At 32.8% G+C, this 17,697-nt stretch overlaps 1 protein-coding gene across 2 annotated transcripts in view; it reads left to right on the forward strand.

Annotated features, from left to right (window-relative positions):
- The window catches only part of LOC114342301 (aspartate--tRNA ligase, cytoplasmic), a 51,784-nt gene that overhangs the window by 30,185 nt on the left and 3,902 nt on the right, over positions 1-17,697 (forward strand). For both annotated transcript variants that reach the window (XM_028293103.2, XM_028293102.2), the window contains 2 exons: positions 5,474-5,708; positions 8,050-8,432. In XM_028293103.2, coding sequence (XP_028148904.1) covers positions 5,474-5,708; positions 8,050-8,432 — 618 coding nt within the window. The remainder of the gene's footprint in view (positions 1-5,473; positions 5,709-8,049; positions 8,433-17,697) is intronic.

Genomic DNA, 17,697 nt, shown 5'->3' on the forward strand with positions numbered 1-17,697 from the left:
ACGTTCTAAGTTAATTTTTACGTAAGTTATGAATATTTATAAAACTCAAAATCTATTATTTATTTTGCAATTTTCTAAGTAACCAATAAGAATAGACATATTCAGTGAGCGCCATATTGAAGTTTTTTATACGATTTATGAGTTTCTTAGTCTCAAATTTGTTTAAAATGCTTTTTGATAATAGACGAAAAAAAGCGAAAATTTGCCGTTTTTGATCTTCATTTGTTTATAACTATGCATATCATCAAAATCGGCTGCAGGAAACATAGGTTATTATTATAGATGTCCATACTACTCAAAAAAATTGGTTTCGGCCTGGAGGGGGTTGTGTCACCAACAGGATATTTTTGTCTTATTTCTCTGAACTATGTCTCTTGATACGACTTTCTGACATTTCGGAGCCAGGATGTTCTTCTTCGGCCTCGGCCTTTTCTTCCGGCGATCTTGTCCCTTATTATTAGGTGTAGAAGGTTATACTTACCTCTCTGGATGTCTTATTATATGGTCGAAACATTGAAACTTTCGATTTTTTTCTTATTTCTGTAGTCTTTTTCATTGGGTGTAAAACTATGTCATTTCTTGGCGATCAATCCAACTTATCCGCAATAGCCGTCGTTAGATCCACATCTCAAAGGCTTCCAATTTTTTAATTAGTGTCTCTGTAAGGGTCCAGCTCTCCACGTTAAACAATAATTTGGAGAATATGTACAAGAGTTTTAATCTGACTTTAAAGGTAAATGTCACATCTCTATTAATAAGAATTTTCTTTAGTTTATAGAAGGTGACTCTGGGTATTACAATCCGTATTCTTATTTTTTTATTTATATCCCAGTTATCGTTAACGTTGGTTCCGAAATAGGTAATATTGTGGACTCCTTCTAACTTTATTCTATTCGCTCTGATGTTCATTGATTGTAACTCCGTTTTGCTGTCAACCGATAGTTTTGTCTTAGAAGTAGTAAGTTTTAGCCCATATTCACTAGGTTATTCTGTTTATAAGTCGTTGCAAGTCTTCTTTATTGGAAACAATAAGCACCGTGTCGTCTGCATTTCTGAGATTGTCGACATTAATTCCGTTGATTTTAATGGCTGCATCTTCATCTAAGGCTTCTTTTTTAATAAATTGTAAGGCTTCTTTTTGTACAGACGTGACTTTGTTTTTTCAATATGCTTCTAGTAAGTTGTCGTTTCATCGTTTTCATGGTCTTCCCACTTATCATCTTCCTATTTTCTCACTGTCCTGTCTACTCTATTTGTTGTCATTCGGCTTATGTGGTCATTCCATTCTATTCTTCTGTTTCTTACCCAGTTATTAATGTTGTCCACCTTGCATCTGCATCGTATATCTGTACTTCTAGCTCTGTCCCATAGAGTCTTACCACAGTATATAGAGATTCCACAGTAAAACCACTCCTCGGTCGGCGCTTTGATCTCAAGAAGTAAACCGGCAAAGTACGAAATTGGTAATTCACCAGTGGTGGATGCGGGCGGAGGCCGTACGCTTCTTTGGTTAACCTTACAGAGCCGTACTAAATCTTTCTGGGCCTACTACTATTATTTATTAAAATAAAAAATGCGGCTTCCCATATTTAACTGTCCAGACGTTCTTACTAAGTGTTAATATTACAAAACTAAAGGGTTTAATAAAAGAAAAACAATATTACAATTCAATGTTTATATTTCAACGGTATTTAAAATATCAACTGTATTGCGCAAGTTTTAAATCTCAATGGTTTTTAATATATTGTACACGTCATATAAACGTCAAATAAAAAGAAGGGTTATCTCGAAGCTCTCACGGCATTACTATACTCTGTTTTTAAACCAGGAGGAGTAATTTAAATTTACCGCGTCGTAACGCTTGTTTGTAATTCGTCCAACGGCAGGCCAGTTTACTCCACTGTTGTGAAATTTTGACACTATTGACATTTATGAAATTTTGTCACTATTGGCATTTCATAGGTTAATTTGGTTATATCGGCGATTTTTTGTGTTTTCGCCATTATTCGTTTAGTTTCAGTTGTAGTCTGTAAAAAAATAATTAAATTTTGCAATAGTCCTACTTTTCATCAAATCAGTCGCGTAATGTGCAAGAGTATATCAATTAAAATTCAAACTGCTAAAAAGTCAACCATTTATTCTATATATTATGTAAAAGTTTTACGTGGTTTTACAGTAAAACCAAATCTTAAAATCACAGTAAATGAACGGAAAAAGTTTTTTAATAGTCTCGAGAAGCCTTTTATAATTTATGGTGATTTTTAGCCACAAATTTAAATAAAAAAAATTTCTCTTCGTCTTTCTTATTTTTAACAATTTCAACAATTTTTTAATAAATTAAACTAATATTAACTATTATAATTGGGAAATAAGCCACAATTTAACTTGAAAAAATAATTTTATTAATGTTTCGACTTCCAATTCAGACGCCGTTGTCAAAATACAAAAATAAATTAATATTTTGTATTTTGACAACGACGTCCGAATTGGAAGTCGAAACGTTAATAAAATTATTTTTTGAAGTTAAATTGTGGCCCAGTAAAGGACCTGAGGAGTCAGATCAACAAAGCATCTACATTGTCAGGATGTTTGCTTGACATAGTCTAGTCAAATCCATTTTTAAACCACAAGTTAATCCAGTGACCAAAGGAGAATGGTTTGATGCGTTTTTAAGAAAATTATGTCCAGTTTTTAAGAAAATTATGTCCAGTTTTTAAGAAAATTAACGTTAGTATTAGTTTACGGATAAAATTGTATACGAAACATGACTAATAAGTAAAAAAAATTAAAATTTGCGAATGGATTTAGTGTCCGCAGTCATATAAACCCAAACAAACAACAAGTTTTAAAGCTAATTATGTTTCCAAATTATTAATTTCTTATGTCCTTTTGTCTTAGATACTTTAAAATTTCTATTAAGAGGATCGGTACGTATTTTCGGCTGCAATGCTATTCAAATGGGGATTCATTTTTTTCGAATCCTGAGAAAAGTAATAAGTATTTTTGAAAAATTTAAACGCAGAATGAAAGATCACGTTATTAGCGAGGGCCGAAAGTTCCTGAGAACTTCTATAATGTTCATTTTAATAAGTTACAGGGGTGAAAAACTAAGAGAAAATTTAGTGTGATTTTTAATTTCAAATATATCATTCAAAATAAACTTTTTATTTATTCTAAGGGACTTTCGGCCCTCGGTAATAATTTAGTCTTTCATTCTGCGTTTAAATTTTTCAAAAATATTTATTGGTTTTTTCAGGATTCGAAAAAAATAAACACAATGCCGTGGTAATATTTTCCAAATCTGTCTTTGTCTTACAACGCACTCAGCCGAATATAATATTGTCAGCATATATTGTCATTCAGACACTGGCAATCAGTGACAATTTTAAATATTTGACATTGCATCGGGAATATGTTGAGTTACTGATTAAATATTATTGAAATATAGTGTATTTGATAAATAATTGATTTAAGACGTGAATTTAATAAAAAGTTATTTATTGTGTATTATTTGTGGAAGATCCAAGCAGAGAATACCTCAGGATAATATATTCTGTGATCCCAGTATTTTGTTGTTAAAGATGTTCAAAATTGTAAGCGTTCCATAACAATATATTATTAAAAAATCACTTTAACACTTTTCCTCTTTTCTCGATTGAGTATTAGTCTTTGTTGTACAAGTAAATTATTACAATCACTGAATACATAGTTAGTTAAAAAATTATCACATTTATTAACTGAATTAATAATTTCCAATTATAAAAATAACAGTTATCCAAGAACATTCAAAACCCATCTCTTTAAATTAATGATGACATTTTCAAGTAGAATGACATTCTAGTAATGTTTACATATCCATACCAGTGTGAATTTTACTACACGTAATTTGCCGTGTAAAGACAGAAAAAGTAGGGATACACGTAAAATATTTGCGAATTATGTACCCATAGCCTTAATTGTTTTTAATGTGTAATATATTCTTATTCTAGCATATAATGTAATGAGATAACCCTTTGGAAAATTGCTGCAAGGATGCGTATATGGTATTTTTTCGAAAAAGCTAACGTAGTTTTGTAAGATTTTCGGTTGATGACTAAAATTTTGAAAATTCTCTTGAAAAATAATTTCCAAATCTGTAACATACTGCACAAAATTTTGGCTGGGCATATAGAGCTTGCCAAAAACGTTTGTTTCATTACCACTGTAGTCTTTAACGTAACAAAACAGATGAATCGTCTAGTTCATCGTACTCTCTCCCATGTATGCTTCACAGATTTGACAAACATGTTTCCTAAGACACTTTTTTATTAAATAAATGCATATATATCTTGTGAAGTTTTTCTGTAATTTTTCTGATGTTTGATATTCTTGGTCATCCAAAGTGTTTTCAGGAACCAAAGCAGGGGTTTCGGGCAGTGATTCGTCGTTACATATATCGGTTAAATTTAACAAAATATCGCCGGCATCTCTTTCGCAATTTTCTGTACCGGAATGCATCATGTCTAAACAAAAATATCTTTTGAATGCTGCGACGTGGATACAAGGAGTAAGACGATCAATAAGTACGAGAATTAGAAGATGAAAATTGCAATGATAGAAGATATTGGCAACAAGGCATCGGACAACGTCGGAGGACGTTTTGAACCCGAATTTATATAATATATATCAAAAAATCTTTAGAAAATATTTCCTCTTTGTAAACATAATTATTGTATCTTAAGTATTTAAAAAACTGCACGTAACATTTTACTATTTCCAATAATAATGATGCTATTCTGTTAAGGTGGTTAAATAAGCAAATTCAAAATTATATACGTACCTATCAGCTTCCTTGGGAAATCGGAAAAACTGTAGTTACAATTTTTTGAATTGTTCGTGCACATTTTCGCTGAACACCGACTAATACCAGTTCGAATTTTACTCATGTTCAACTTCACAATATTAACAATTATTCACAAAACTAACTCAATTTAAGCAAAATACGGCACTGTTAACCCGTACGTTCCTACTCGACTAGCAATGGAAGAATGGTTCTCGGGCGACCAGGAAATATGCGCAGTCGTCCTGGGCGTTGAAAGATTTTACTTCCAATTTTTCGGAGAGTGGTTCTACTGTGGAACCTCTATATACTGTGGTCTTACCATCGATATTTCGAAGAGTTTTCATCTCGGCTGTTTCGAGCAATCTTTTTGTCCTCTCTGTGTCGGCTCGTGTTTCTGCGGCGTATGTCATTATTGGTTTGATGACTGTTTTGTAAATTCTGCCTTTCATTTCTTTTCCGATATTTTTATTTATTTTTTTTTTATATTTTTGAAATAAATTCGGATTAGATATTAAAAAGTAGTGGCGATAAAATACATCCTTGCCTCACTCCACGCCTTATTTCCACTGCTTCCGTCGTGTACGGACCAATTCATATTATGTTTGCACATTGATGCCAATACAAGTTTTTGATAATACGTTATTATTTTAGCATCCGCATATTTGGCTCAGAGCCCTCAGTTGTACAAACAAATGGCGATAGCAGCAGATTTCGAAAAAGTGTTTACTGTAGGTGCTGTATTCCGAGCTGAAGATTCAAACACGCACAGGCATTTAACGGAATTTACTGGTTTGGATCTGGAAATGGCGTTCCATTATCACTATCACGAAGTCATGTTGACGATCGGCAACATGTTTACAGAAATTTTTAAAGGTCTAAGAGATCAGTAAGTATTTTAGTTATATAATATAAATTAATAAGTAAAATTTAATAAAAAATTTTTGTCCTGGTAAAAGGTATATTAGTTTAAAAAGCCCCTATAGGGCTACAAACATAGAAACAAAACGTTTTCGCTCTGTAACAAGAGCATCATCAGTGTTACAAGAACATGGTGAGCCACCCAAAAATACAAAGGTTGAAACTTTTTAAAAATAGACTAAAAGTCTCATATAAATGTAAACATCGTAAAATCCAAAGGATGGATAAAATTCTTATGGATGTAGGCTTTAGTGCAACATATGACTCCTACACGTGGTAAGTGGGTTAATTAATTAGATCATTATGTTATAAGAGGTGACAAGCTACAGTTGCCTGTCACCTCTTATAACATAAGTCTTGGTTATAACATCTCACCTCACCTCTTATAACTTGGTTATAACATAACCAAGACCTCTACGTAGGTTTCATAGATTTTGAGAAGGCCTTCGATAAAGTCAGACACCAAAAGCTGTATGAAATCCTAAGAAGCAAAAACATCGACAGTCGCGACATTACAAAACGTCATATCCAAGTTGTACTGGGGACAAACAGCAAAAATCAAGGTTGATAATGAGTTAACTGAAGAATTTGAGATTCGTCGAGGTGTGCGTCAGGGTTGCGTGCTTTCTCCACTACTATTTAATATATATATATATATATATATATATATATATATATATATATATATATATATATATATATATAGCGAAACAATATGTCAGGAAGCGCTCCTAGAGCAAAACGTTGGTATGAACAATAACGGAGAGTTAATTAACAATATACGATACGCTGATGACATGCTAATAGTAACAGATAATCTAGCAAATTTACAGTATTTGATGGAAAACATAAACACTCATACCAATAAGTATGGTATAAAACTGAACATCAAAAATACTAAATTCGTGATTGTAACATAGAAGCTATACGCGAATGTGAATTTAACCATAAATAATCAGCCAGTTGAAAGAGTTACGTCCTACAAATATTTAGGGGTTTGGTTCATTGATGCTAATGACCAGACAAGAGAAATCAAGAGGCGAATAGAGATAGCGGGACAATCGTTTGTCAAAATGAAAAAGTTCCTATGCAGCCGGGACATAAATATAAACTTAAGAACGAGAATGTTAAGTTGCTATGTTTTCTCTGTTCTGCTGTACGGCATGGAAGCTTGGACACTGAAAAATATAAACATCGAAAACATTGAGGCATTCGAGGTGTGGTGCTACAGGAGAATGCGGAAAATACCATGGACAGAAAGAGTAACAAATCAAGATGTTTTGCTGAAGGTGGGGAAGGAATGTCATAAAAACCATACAAACGAAAAAACTGGAATATCTAGGCCACATAATGAGAGGAGAAAAGTAGTCTCTGCTAAGACTCATAATCCAAGGAAAAATCTCGGAAAAGAGGAATGTGGGACGTAGGAGGATTTCCTGGTTGCGAAATTTAAGGGAGTGGTATGGGTGCAGTTCAATACAGTTGTTCAGAGCTGCAGCCAACAAAGTTAAGATTGCTGTGATGATAGCCAACCTCCGATAGGAGACGGTACTGCAAGAAGAAGAAGAAGGATGCTGTTGTTACAATCCGAAGCTTGGGCTAGTGACTCATGACACTCCATTACTAACCCCGATGTGACACGTGGTTTATTCGGGGTTAGTAGCGCGTGTCTGCTGTCTGTGCAGATTATTATGGTTTTACCGGTTATACCTTTTTGGGTTATCTCTTTTGCAGCTATGAGGATCTGGAGTATATCCCACATCCTGAGCCTTCTTCCATTTTGGAGCCGTCGGTGTATATGTAATACCCCTTTGCCACGTTGATAGATTTTGGAAAAGTGTAACCGAATTGACACTTATTCGAACATTACGGGCCGTGGAATAACCTCCCGTTTCTCTATACGTTCTTAAAGCTCTTGAAACGCTGGTTTGGTGGATATGAGCTGTTGTTATGACATTAAATTACTCATTTTTTTGTAAAAACGTTTCACGATAAATTACTCATTGAACAATCAAGTAGACGTAATGCACAGATTATATTTCTCGAACACAAATGTCAAAAAGAAATATTCTTTCTTATCAAAATTTTGTTTATTTTTTGTTCTTCGGCAAAAGCACGCTTCAACTTGAAATGTTATGGGTTTGTAGGCACTTAAAAAAGACTACAAACGAATATTATAACATTCTGCTAAAAATTATTTTTAACTTTTTTTCTTTTTTAAAAATTATGCGATACTTGTTCTGATTAGTATAGTTTAAGAAAGAAGCCGCCAAGTATTGACTTTGATTTTAACAGTTTCTCATTTTCAGATTCAAAAACGAAATTTCTATAATAAATCAACAATATCCAGCAGAACCATTCGCCTTCTTGGACCCACCTCTTGTATTAGAATTCAACGAAGGAAGAAAAATGCTTGCCGAAGTAGGAGTTGAAGTTGCTGAAGAAGAAGATTTAAGTACACCTTCAGAAAAATTGTTAGGACGTTTAGTTAAAGCCAAATACGATACCGATTTCTACATTTTGGACAAATTTCCTTTGGCTGTTCGACCATTTTATACGATGCCCGATCCACAAAATCCAAAAGCTTCCAATTCGTACGATATGTTCATGAGAGGCGAAGAAATCCTTAGCGGGGCTCAGAGGATTCACGATCCGGTATTTTTAACGGAAAGGGCAAAACATCATGGAATAGGTAATATATTATTTTTGAATTAGGATATTCTTCTTCTTCAGCTTGTTTGTGAAGGGGCTCTTGGACAAAGGCCTCCCCATGAGCTCTCCACTCTTCTCTGTTTTGTGCTATTTGGTGCCAGTTTCTTCCTATGATGTCCTTTGGCTTTGATGTCTAGTCATTGTTTTTGTGGTCTTCCTCTACTACGACTGTGTTGTGTTCGCGTGGTCTCCAATGTACCATGTTTCTCGTCCACCTGTCGTTGTTTTACCGTGCCACGTGTCCTACCCAGTTCCATTTCATTTGCGCAATTCTTCCAATTACATATTCCACCTTCGTCCTGCTTCGTACGTCCTCGTTTCTTATATGTTCTCAAGTTCTCTCAAAGATACTCCCAACATAGCTCGTTCGATGGCCCTCTGCGTTCTTAATCGATTGGCTGACAACTCTGTAAGTGTCACGGTCTCCATTTGTAACAAAAAAGAAAACTTCTGTTGGAGTGGAAGTAAAAAAAATCATAAACTCCAACAGAATTAAGAAAAAGAAAACTGAAAACTAATGGATATAGCTAAAATGTGACAAAAAGAAAAGGTGGCTTCTACGTTGAGAAGTCGATGTAATGAAATTACTACTTTTACAGTAGTATTAGTGTAGGGAAATGATAAGATGAAGAAGATGGACTGATAATTAGGGAGCGGATTTATCTGCGATCAATTTTGATGAAATATGCGCATATATATGCAGTAAAAAATTACGAAATGTGCGCAAGATATGCAAAAAAAATCAAAAAATGCGCATTTCGAGAAACCACAAATTTTCTGTTCTATTCTATTCTAGGGGATTCTTTTATAGGGGGGGGGCAATCTTATTTATTATCTTTCAAATAAAATCATTATTTTTTATACAGTATGTCCCTGTAAGTTGTATCCATATGGAAAACTTTTTTATTATTAATTTTACGAAAAAAAGTTATTCTTCATAAAAAGCTCTGCATGGTCCAAATCCTAAGATTCAACCATCAGATATCAAATTTTATGAATATTATACGAGGTTTGTCAAAAAGTTTGAATTTCACTCAAGAGTAAAGTAGCTTTATTTTTCACAATATTCAAAATTGCTATTATGAAAAGTTGTTTGGAATTAAAAATTATATTCTAATATGCAATTACATCCTTCTAATTGAAAAAATATTTTTTTTGAAAAATTATGGATAACTAACATTATTTTCAGTAATTTTAATTCTAATAACTTTTTATTATTAATTTTACGAAAAAAGTGATTCGTAATAAAAAGTTCTGCATGGTCTAAAATACTCTAAAACCTAAAATACAACCATCTTATGTCAATTTTATACGAGGTGTGTCAAAAAAGATAAATTTAGATCAAAAGTAAAGTACCTTTAGAGTTCAAAATATTTCAATAAGAAGGATGTAATTACATACTGAAACATGGTTTTTAATTCTTAATAACTTTTCATAATAACAATTTTCGATATTGTGAAAAATAAAGGTATTTTACTCTTGAGCCAAATTCATATTTTTTGACATACCTTGTATAAAATTGATAAAATTTGACATAAGATGGTTGTATTTTAGGTGTCAGACCATGCAGAACTTTTTACTAAGAATCACTTTTTTTCGTAAAATTAATAATAAAAGAGTTATCAGAATTGAAATAACTGAAAATAACGTTAGTTATCCATAATTTTTCAAAAAAAAAAATTTCAATTAGAAGGATGTAATTGCATATTAGAATATAGTTTTTAATTCCAAACAACTTTTCATAATAGCAATTTTCAATATTGTGAAAAATAAAGCTACTTTACTCTTGAGTGAAATTCAAACTTTTTGACATACCTCGTATAATATTCATAAAATTTTATATCTGATGATTAAATCTTAGGTTTTGGACCATGCAGAGCTTTTTATGAAGAATTACTTTTTCTCGTAAAATTAATAATAAAAAAGTTTTCCATATGGATACAACTTACAGGGACATACTGTATATGCAATTTATTCACATTTTTTACAAAAAGTGATACCAATAGTTACCTATTTAAAATAAAACGACAATATCACTATATATGTATATCTTCGATTATAATTCACTACAATGTGTTTTTCCAAATTTTTTACGAGGAAACATTTTCTTTGATCAGATAAAATATTTTTATAACTTGAAAAACTCCTTTCAACATCAACATAAGTAATTGGGGCGTACTTAAAATAACTTGTTAAAGCCGAAAATTCTGCACCAAAATCAATTTCAAAATTTCAAAGTTTTAAAGACGGGATTTGTTCCAAAGCATGAATATTTCAATTTTTAGCACCTACTAAATGGAATACAAATTGTACTAAATATAATACAAGTAAATAAAATTCGGATTTCTTGGTAAACCATCCTTCATCACTTTAACATCCTACAGTCATTTTGTAACGGCGTACTATAAGCACTTTAAGTACTTTGTGTAAAGATCGGGTATTTTCTAAGAAAAAATGAAAAGGCAGTGAATGAGCAGATTCAGGTAGTTCTCGAATTACTAGATAGGACAGCCTGTGCGGGGAAATATTTTGTGTCGAATTAAAAAATTTAAATTTTTTTTTGGACTTAAATGTTTTTAAATAGGCACAAAATATGCATATTTCATTAAAAATATGCAAAATTTAGTAAAGTTCTCAAATATGCGAAATATGCATGCAATATGCATTTCGCATAAAATCCGCTCCCTACTGATAATAGATATATGAATAGACATATGCAAACTGAACGAAGTTAGGCTAGCGATATATGCAAGAGAATGACAACTTGACACTCAAGGATGGATACGGCCAATTTGCATGCCTATCGAAGACGGTAGCTCAAAGTAGATAGTGATGATGACTAGAAATGGAAATAATAAGATACGAATAATGTACTGAAAATGAATAAAGATGAATAATTGCTAATGAAGAACAAATTTAATAAAACCAAACACATCATGGGCGCCAGGAAATGATCTTCGATCACTCTCCCAGGTATCTTACTTATCTGTCAAATATTAAATATGTTAAATCAGTAAATGTGAACATAAAGGAATAATAAGAATAAATAATATACAAAATAAATAAATATTTATTAAAAATAACTACTAGATTTTTCCACAATCTCTGAGTTAACCAAATGCATATTATGTGACTCTAAAATGACAAAAGTTATGGTTTATTTTATTATATATATCTAATATAACAACAGTCATTGTATATATTGCAAAACTTAAATACCTCTTACATATATATGTATAGGGTATAACTCACATTAGATTATCTTTACCAAATGGTTATACAGGGTGTCTGCGTAACTTGGAACCATATGGGAAACTTTTTTAATATCAATTTTACGAAAAAGTCATTTTTTATAAAGTGCTCTGCATAGTCTAAAACCTAATACGCAATCATCAGATATCAAATTTTGTCAACAGTGTACGAGGTATGTCAAAAAATATGAATTTCGCTCAAGAGCAAACTACCTTTATATTTCAAAATATCAAAAAATTTTATTATAAAAAGTTATTTGTAATTAAAAACCATATTCAAATATGCAATAACAGCCTTCTACTTGAAAAAAAAATAATTCTTTCTAAATTCATATTATTTGACCCACCTCGTATAAAATTAACAAACTTGGATAACTGATGGTTGAATCTTGAGGTTTAGACCATGCACAGATTTTTATGAAGAATAACTTTTTTTCCTAAAATTATTAATAAAAGAGTTATTACATGTCTAATAAATAAAAATGATGTTCGGAATCGGTAATTTACGAAAATTTCAGAATTTTTTTTTAAGTAGAAGGCTGTTATTGCATATTTGAATATGGTTTTTAATTACAAATAACTTTTCATAATAAAATTTTTTGATATTTTGAAATATAAAGGTAGTTTGCTCTTGAGCGAAATTCATATTTTTTGACATACCTCGTATACTGTTGACAAAATTTGATATCTGATGATTGCATCTTAGGTTTTAAACTATGTAGAGCACTTTATAAAGAATGACTTTTTTTCGTAAAATTGATATTAAAAAAGTTTCCCATATGGTTCCAAGTTACGCAGACACCCTGTAGTACGCTTGCTACGTAAACTAAATTAAACCGACAAATATGAAAATAATATAAATAAATAGGCACAAGTCTAACTAAGAGAAAATACATTAATGAATTAAGCAAAATTAATGAATGAAAGTTAAAGAAATGAAGTTAAGATAAATACCTATACAAACGACTTGAATTAATCGAACAAATGAAATGAAGCAAATTAACGACAAAATATCTGGGAAACAAGCAAATAATATTACAACCTAAATTTACCCGAATAACCTCAACCAATCAAAGTAATAATAAAGTATAAAAACCTAATTGTCTGGGCTTGTTCCTTGTGCACAAGTAACGTATACATTAATATACAAATATGTTATATAAAAAAAGTTAAGCTAAATCTGAAAAAGTAATTAATAACATAGTACATCAACCAAAATGTCTGTGATATGACACGCCATAGTTACTCAATGTCCCAAGTAACTGTTCCCAAAACGACACATTCCTTGACCTACTGCCAAAAGGTTCTCTGCTGCGTCCCAGAAAATTAACACCAGAGGGGTGGCGAACCATGTTTCCTGTAAGTATAGGTGTAGAAGAAATCAGGAGCTGAAAAGCTCAATAGCTTGTTCCCAAATGACTTGACTGTGTCCGTGGCTGGAATCGGCTCCTTCCAGGTGATTGAAGGGTCTAGAATCTAGATGGTAGGTTTTAATATTTCTCCCAAATGCGGAATCTCCCTTTTTAGTTATTGTTTTTCCTCAAGAACACGCTGGATGGATTTAGAAAACCCACGGGACACCATTTACACTTCCAATTGAACTGCATTTCCCAATAAATGACTTTTTAAAAAATGAGACCTTCAGCCATTATGGAACCAGAGGTCCGTCGACCTACTTCCAGCGCACTTCACAGTCAAGTAAAGTCCGACCGCCTTGTCAAATTTTCAGAACATGTACCAAACGTCAGGGACACCAATCCAACAAAACTAACAGGTAGTTTTAGGTGTGTTTAGGTATGAGGTCATAAAATAAATATTTTTAAAATATAAGAGAAAATAGTAGTTATAATTGGGAATTACGAGCAAACGAGTCAATTAAGAGAACAAAGGAGAATAATTATAAAAATAATTAAAAAGTTCAAAAATAATTTCGTAACGTGTCGAAACCGTTACACATTCCATAAGTCATAACTGGTAGAATACAACTATTGAATACCCTTTTCTTTAGATTTATTGGTATCTTTTTGTTTTTCAACACATCACTGAGTCTTTCTACTGCTGCCCAAGTCATTCGGATTCTTCTAGATATATCTGTCGTTTGATTATGTTTGCTGAGTTTGATCGTGTGACGTAGGTATACATACTCTTCGACACTTTCGATTTCACTTCCATCTAAGTCGATTGTGATATTTTGATTTGTCATCACCTTTGTTTTATTTAAATTCGTTTTTAAACCGATTTTCTCAGATTTTCGTTGAAGCTCTTTCAGCATGCAGATCAGGGGCCTGATTCTAATTCATTTCGATGTCGCAATTTAATTTCGACTCCGCCATGACAGTCGCAATTTATAGCGATTCTTATTCATTTCGATATTAGTTCCAACTGGGGATATTAACGTTATCATTTTGACACTGCTCAGAATTTGGGTTGGTCCTCCTGTTTATTGGATTTATTGGCTATGCAACCACCGCAATGTTGGTTGATAGTCTGGGCAAATTATCGAAAAAATGTCTTTGAGAAAAGTTATTTACCAGCTATTAGTAATATGGGGTATGACAAGTCCGCAGAAAGTGTGTTATTTGTTGTTGTTTTCAAGAGTTACAGTGCTCTGTAACTCCTAAGATTTTCCCTTTAAACCAAAAACACTCAAATAAAAATTCACCGCAATTTAGTTCTGCACAAGGTAATTTTTTTCCGATTTCCTTCAACAAAAATTTTACTCGGAAAATCCGGGTTTTCCCAAAAAAATCTGCAATTTTCAATTAAAATTTTAGGAAAGTAATTATTTATCAATAATTAAATAAAGTGGTGACATGAAAGATTTTTTATAGTAGATTATATATCAGGAGGCCGGCGACAATCTAACCAATAGTTTATCAATAATTAAAATGTTAATTAAAAAATTTCGGTCGAAATAATAACCAGAAAGATTATGATACACCAAAATAACTATGATTTTCGTATAAAAAAGCACTACATATACCTATTCAACGTACTTTACAGAATTGAAATTGGACTATTTGAGGGTCTCAGAAATGTTATAAAGAAACAATTTTTTGGCTTATAAACAAATGGAACCTCTCAGAAAATATCAGATTAAATTAAATTAAGTTAACGCTGTTGAAAAGGGCACGGCTTCTTCTTCAAAGAAAAAAAATCGAATTTAGTAGTTCCCGGTATAACCGGTCAAATCTGACCGGCATTTGCGACAGAGTTATAAACAACAGGATTTCAGTCTTTGAACCGTTACCTTTTTATTCCGGTCCTCTTTGTACATACAAATTTTCATATCTTCAAGACACTCATAACAAAAAAGATTTATGTCACCAAGTTATTTAATTATTCATAAATAAAACAAATGAAATAGAGAATGTGGAAAAATCCCCTTACGAATAACTCCCCTTACGAACACATCCACTATTTCTGGCAGGGAAAAATTTTTCGAATAGAATCAAAGATCCAAACACCAGTTCTTAGAAATGTGTTTCGCCCTTTATTTAAAAATAAATATAAATTCATAAATAATTACTTCCCTAAAATTTTAGTTGAAAATTAAAGATTTTGTTTGGAAAACCCGAATTTTCCGAGGAAAATATCCGCCGAAGAAAATCGAAAAAAAATATCTATTTGCCGAATTAAATTACAGTGAATTTTTATGTGAGTATTTTTGGTTTAACGTTAAAATCTTCTGAGTTACAGGGCAATAATTGAAAAAAAGATTTCGGAGCGCTAATTTGTTTATAAACCAAATAGCACACTTTCTGCGGACTTTGCATAGCTATATTACTAATATATGAAATCTTAAGATTTGATTCCAGCATGTCCAGCAATAAAATAGCTGGTACATAATTTTCCTTGTTTTATACTAATTTTCCCAGATTATTACCTTACTTCTTTCATTGAGTTGATAATTCACGTTGTGAACATTCTCAATTATTATATTTCTAATTTAATACTATTCTATCTAATTCCTCCAAAACCAGCAAATTTGCATAAAACCCAGCCATATTATTACCTTTTGCTTTAGTTTTCCTTGCAAGAAACAAACAAAACACATCTACTAAACTAAACCTAACCTCGCTTTCGGCCATTCATTCATGTCCGTGTCACAGTAATTTCGACTCGAAATTATAATATCAACCACTTTTTTGGAGTAGCTATTTCGATAAGTCGCTATTTTATGACATCATTTCGTTAGTTCAACTAAAATCCATAAGGCTCGCACAGTCACATTTCAACGTCACCATATTGATTGCGACTTGTTTTCAGTCGAAATTTGAATTAGAATCAGGGCCCTGTTCCTCTGTACTGTTGCTTATGAGTACCATGCCATCGGCAAATCTTAGATGACTTAAAAATCTGCCATCGATTTTAATTCCGCGTTTCTCCCAATTTTACTTCTTGAACAAATCTTCTAATGCAAGAGTAAATAGTTCTGGAGGTATGGTGTCTTCCTGTCTAACACCTCTATCTGTTCTTATTTTGCTTTTTAGGCTTTTGCTACATTTATTTGCATAGTTGCATTGTCGCATATGTATTTTCGGAGTATTGTATACATATCTGGAATCAATCCTTGCCTTATTCGTTCCGTCTAATATGTCCCAGAGTTCTATGGAATCGAATCATCATTCTCTTTGCCTTATCCCTATGCGAGGTCGGCTTCCCTAATTGCGTTTCTCCATACAATTCTATCTAAAGTCATATCAATATTAATCCCCTTTACCAACATGTCCTGCCTAATCGTCTCCCCCCCACGTCTTTTTTGGTCTTCCTCTCCTACTCCTTCCAGGAATCTGCACTTCAGCAATTCTTCGTATTGGGTGATTAGCGTCTCGACGTTGAACATGACCAAACCATCTCAACCTATGCTCTCTCATTTTGGCACCAATTGGTGCCACACCTAGACTTCCCCTAATATACTCATTTTTAATTTTATCCTCTTTTGTCACTCCACTCATCCATCTCATTTCCGCCACATGCATTCGTTGTTCCTCTTTTTTTTTCACTGCCCCACATTCAGTTCCGTACATCATAGCCGGTCTTATGGCTGTTTTATAGAATTTTCCCTTCAACTTCATTGGAATTGTCCTGTCACACAGCACACCACTCGCTTCCTTCCACTTCATCCATCCAGCCCTAATTCTACTGCATGCATCTCCATCTATTTCTCCATTACTCTGTAATACAGGTCCCAGGTACTTAAAACTATTGCTTTTTACAATTATTTCACCATCCAAAGATACCATTTTATTTGTAGTAACTCCATCTTTAAATGAACATTGCAAATACTCTGTCTTTGTCCTACTGTTTTAAACCTTTTTCCTCCAGAGCTTGTCTCCACTGTTCCAGTTTTTGTTCTAAGTCTCTTTCACTATTTCCTACTAACACGACATCATCAGCATACATTAAGCACCATGGAATGTTACCCTGTAGTTTCGCTGTTATCTGGTCCAAAACTAATGAGAATAAATACGGACTAAGCACCGCGCCTTGGTGCAATCATACTTTCACATGAAATTTATCAGTCTCTCCCACACTTGTCCTAACACTAGTCGTTACTCCCTCATACATATCCCTCACAGTCTTTACATATTCACCAGGGACTCCTTTCTTATTGAGTTCCCACCACAGAATCTCTCGAGGAACTCTATCATATGCTTTCTCAAGATCAATAAATACCATATGAGCGTTTGTTTCTTTACTCCTGTATTTTTCCATCAACTGCCTTATAATGAAAATTTCATCTGTTGTTGATCTGCCCTGCATGAAGCCAAATTGATTCTCGGATATTTCGGTCTCTTCACGTATCCGTCTATCAATTACTCTTTCCCATATTTTCATGGTGTGGGTAAGCAGTTTTATAGCCCTGCAGTTTGTACATTGTTGTATATCTCCCTTGTTTTTGTAGATAGGTACTAGTATACTGCTTCTCCATTCATCTGGCATTTGTCCAACTTTCATAATTCTATTAAATAAACCTGCTAGTCACCTTGT

Source organism: Diabrotica virgifera, chromosome 8 (genome assembly GCF_917563875.1).
Source record: "Diabrotica virgifera virgifera chromosome 8, PGI_DIABVI_V3a".
In the NCBI taxonomy this organism is placed as follows: domain Eukaryota; kingdom Metazoa; phylum Arthropoda; class Insecta; order Coleoptera; family Chrysomelidae; genus Diabrotica; species Diabrotica virgifera.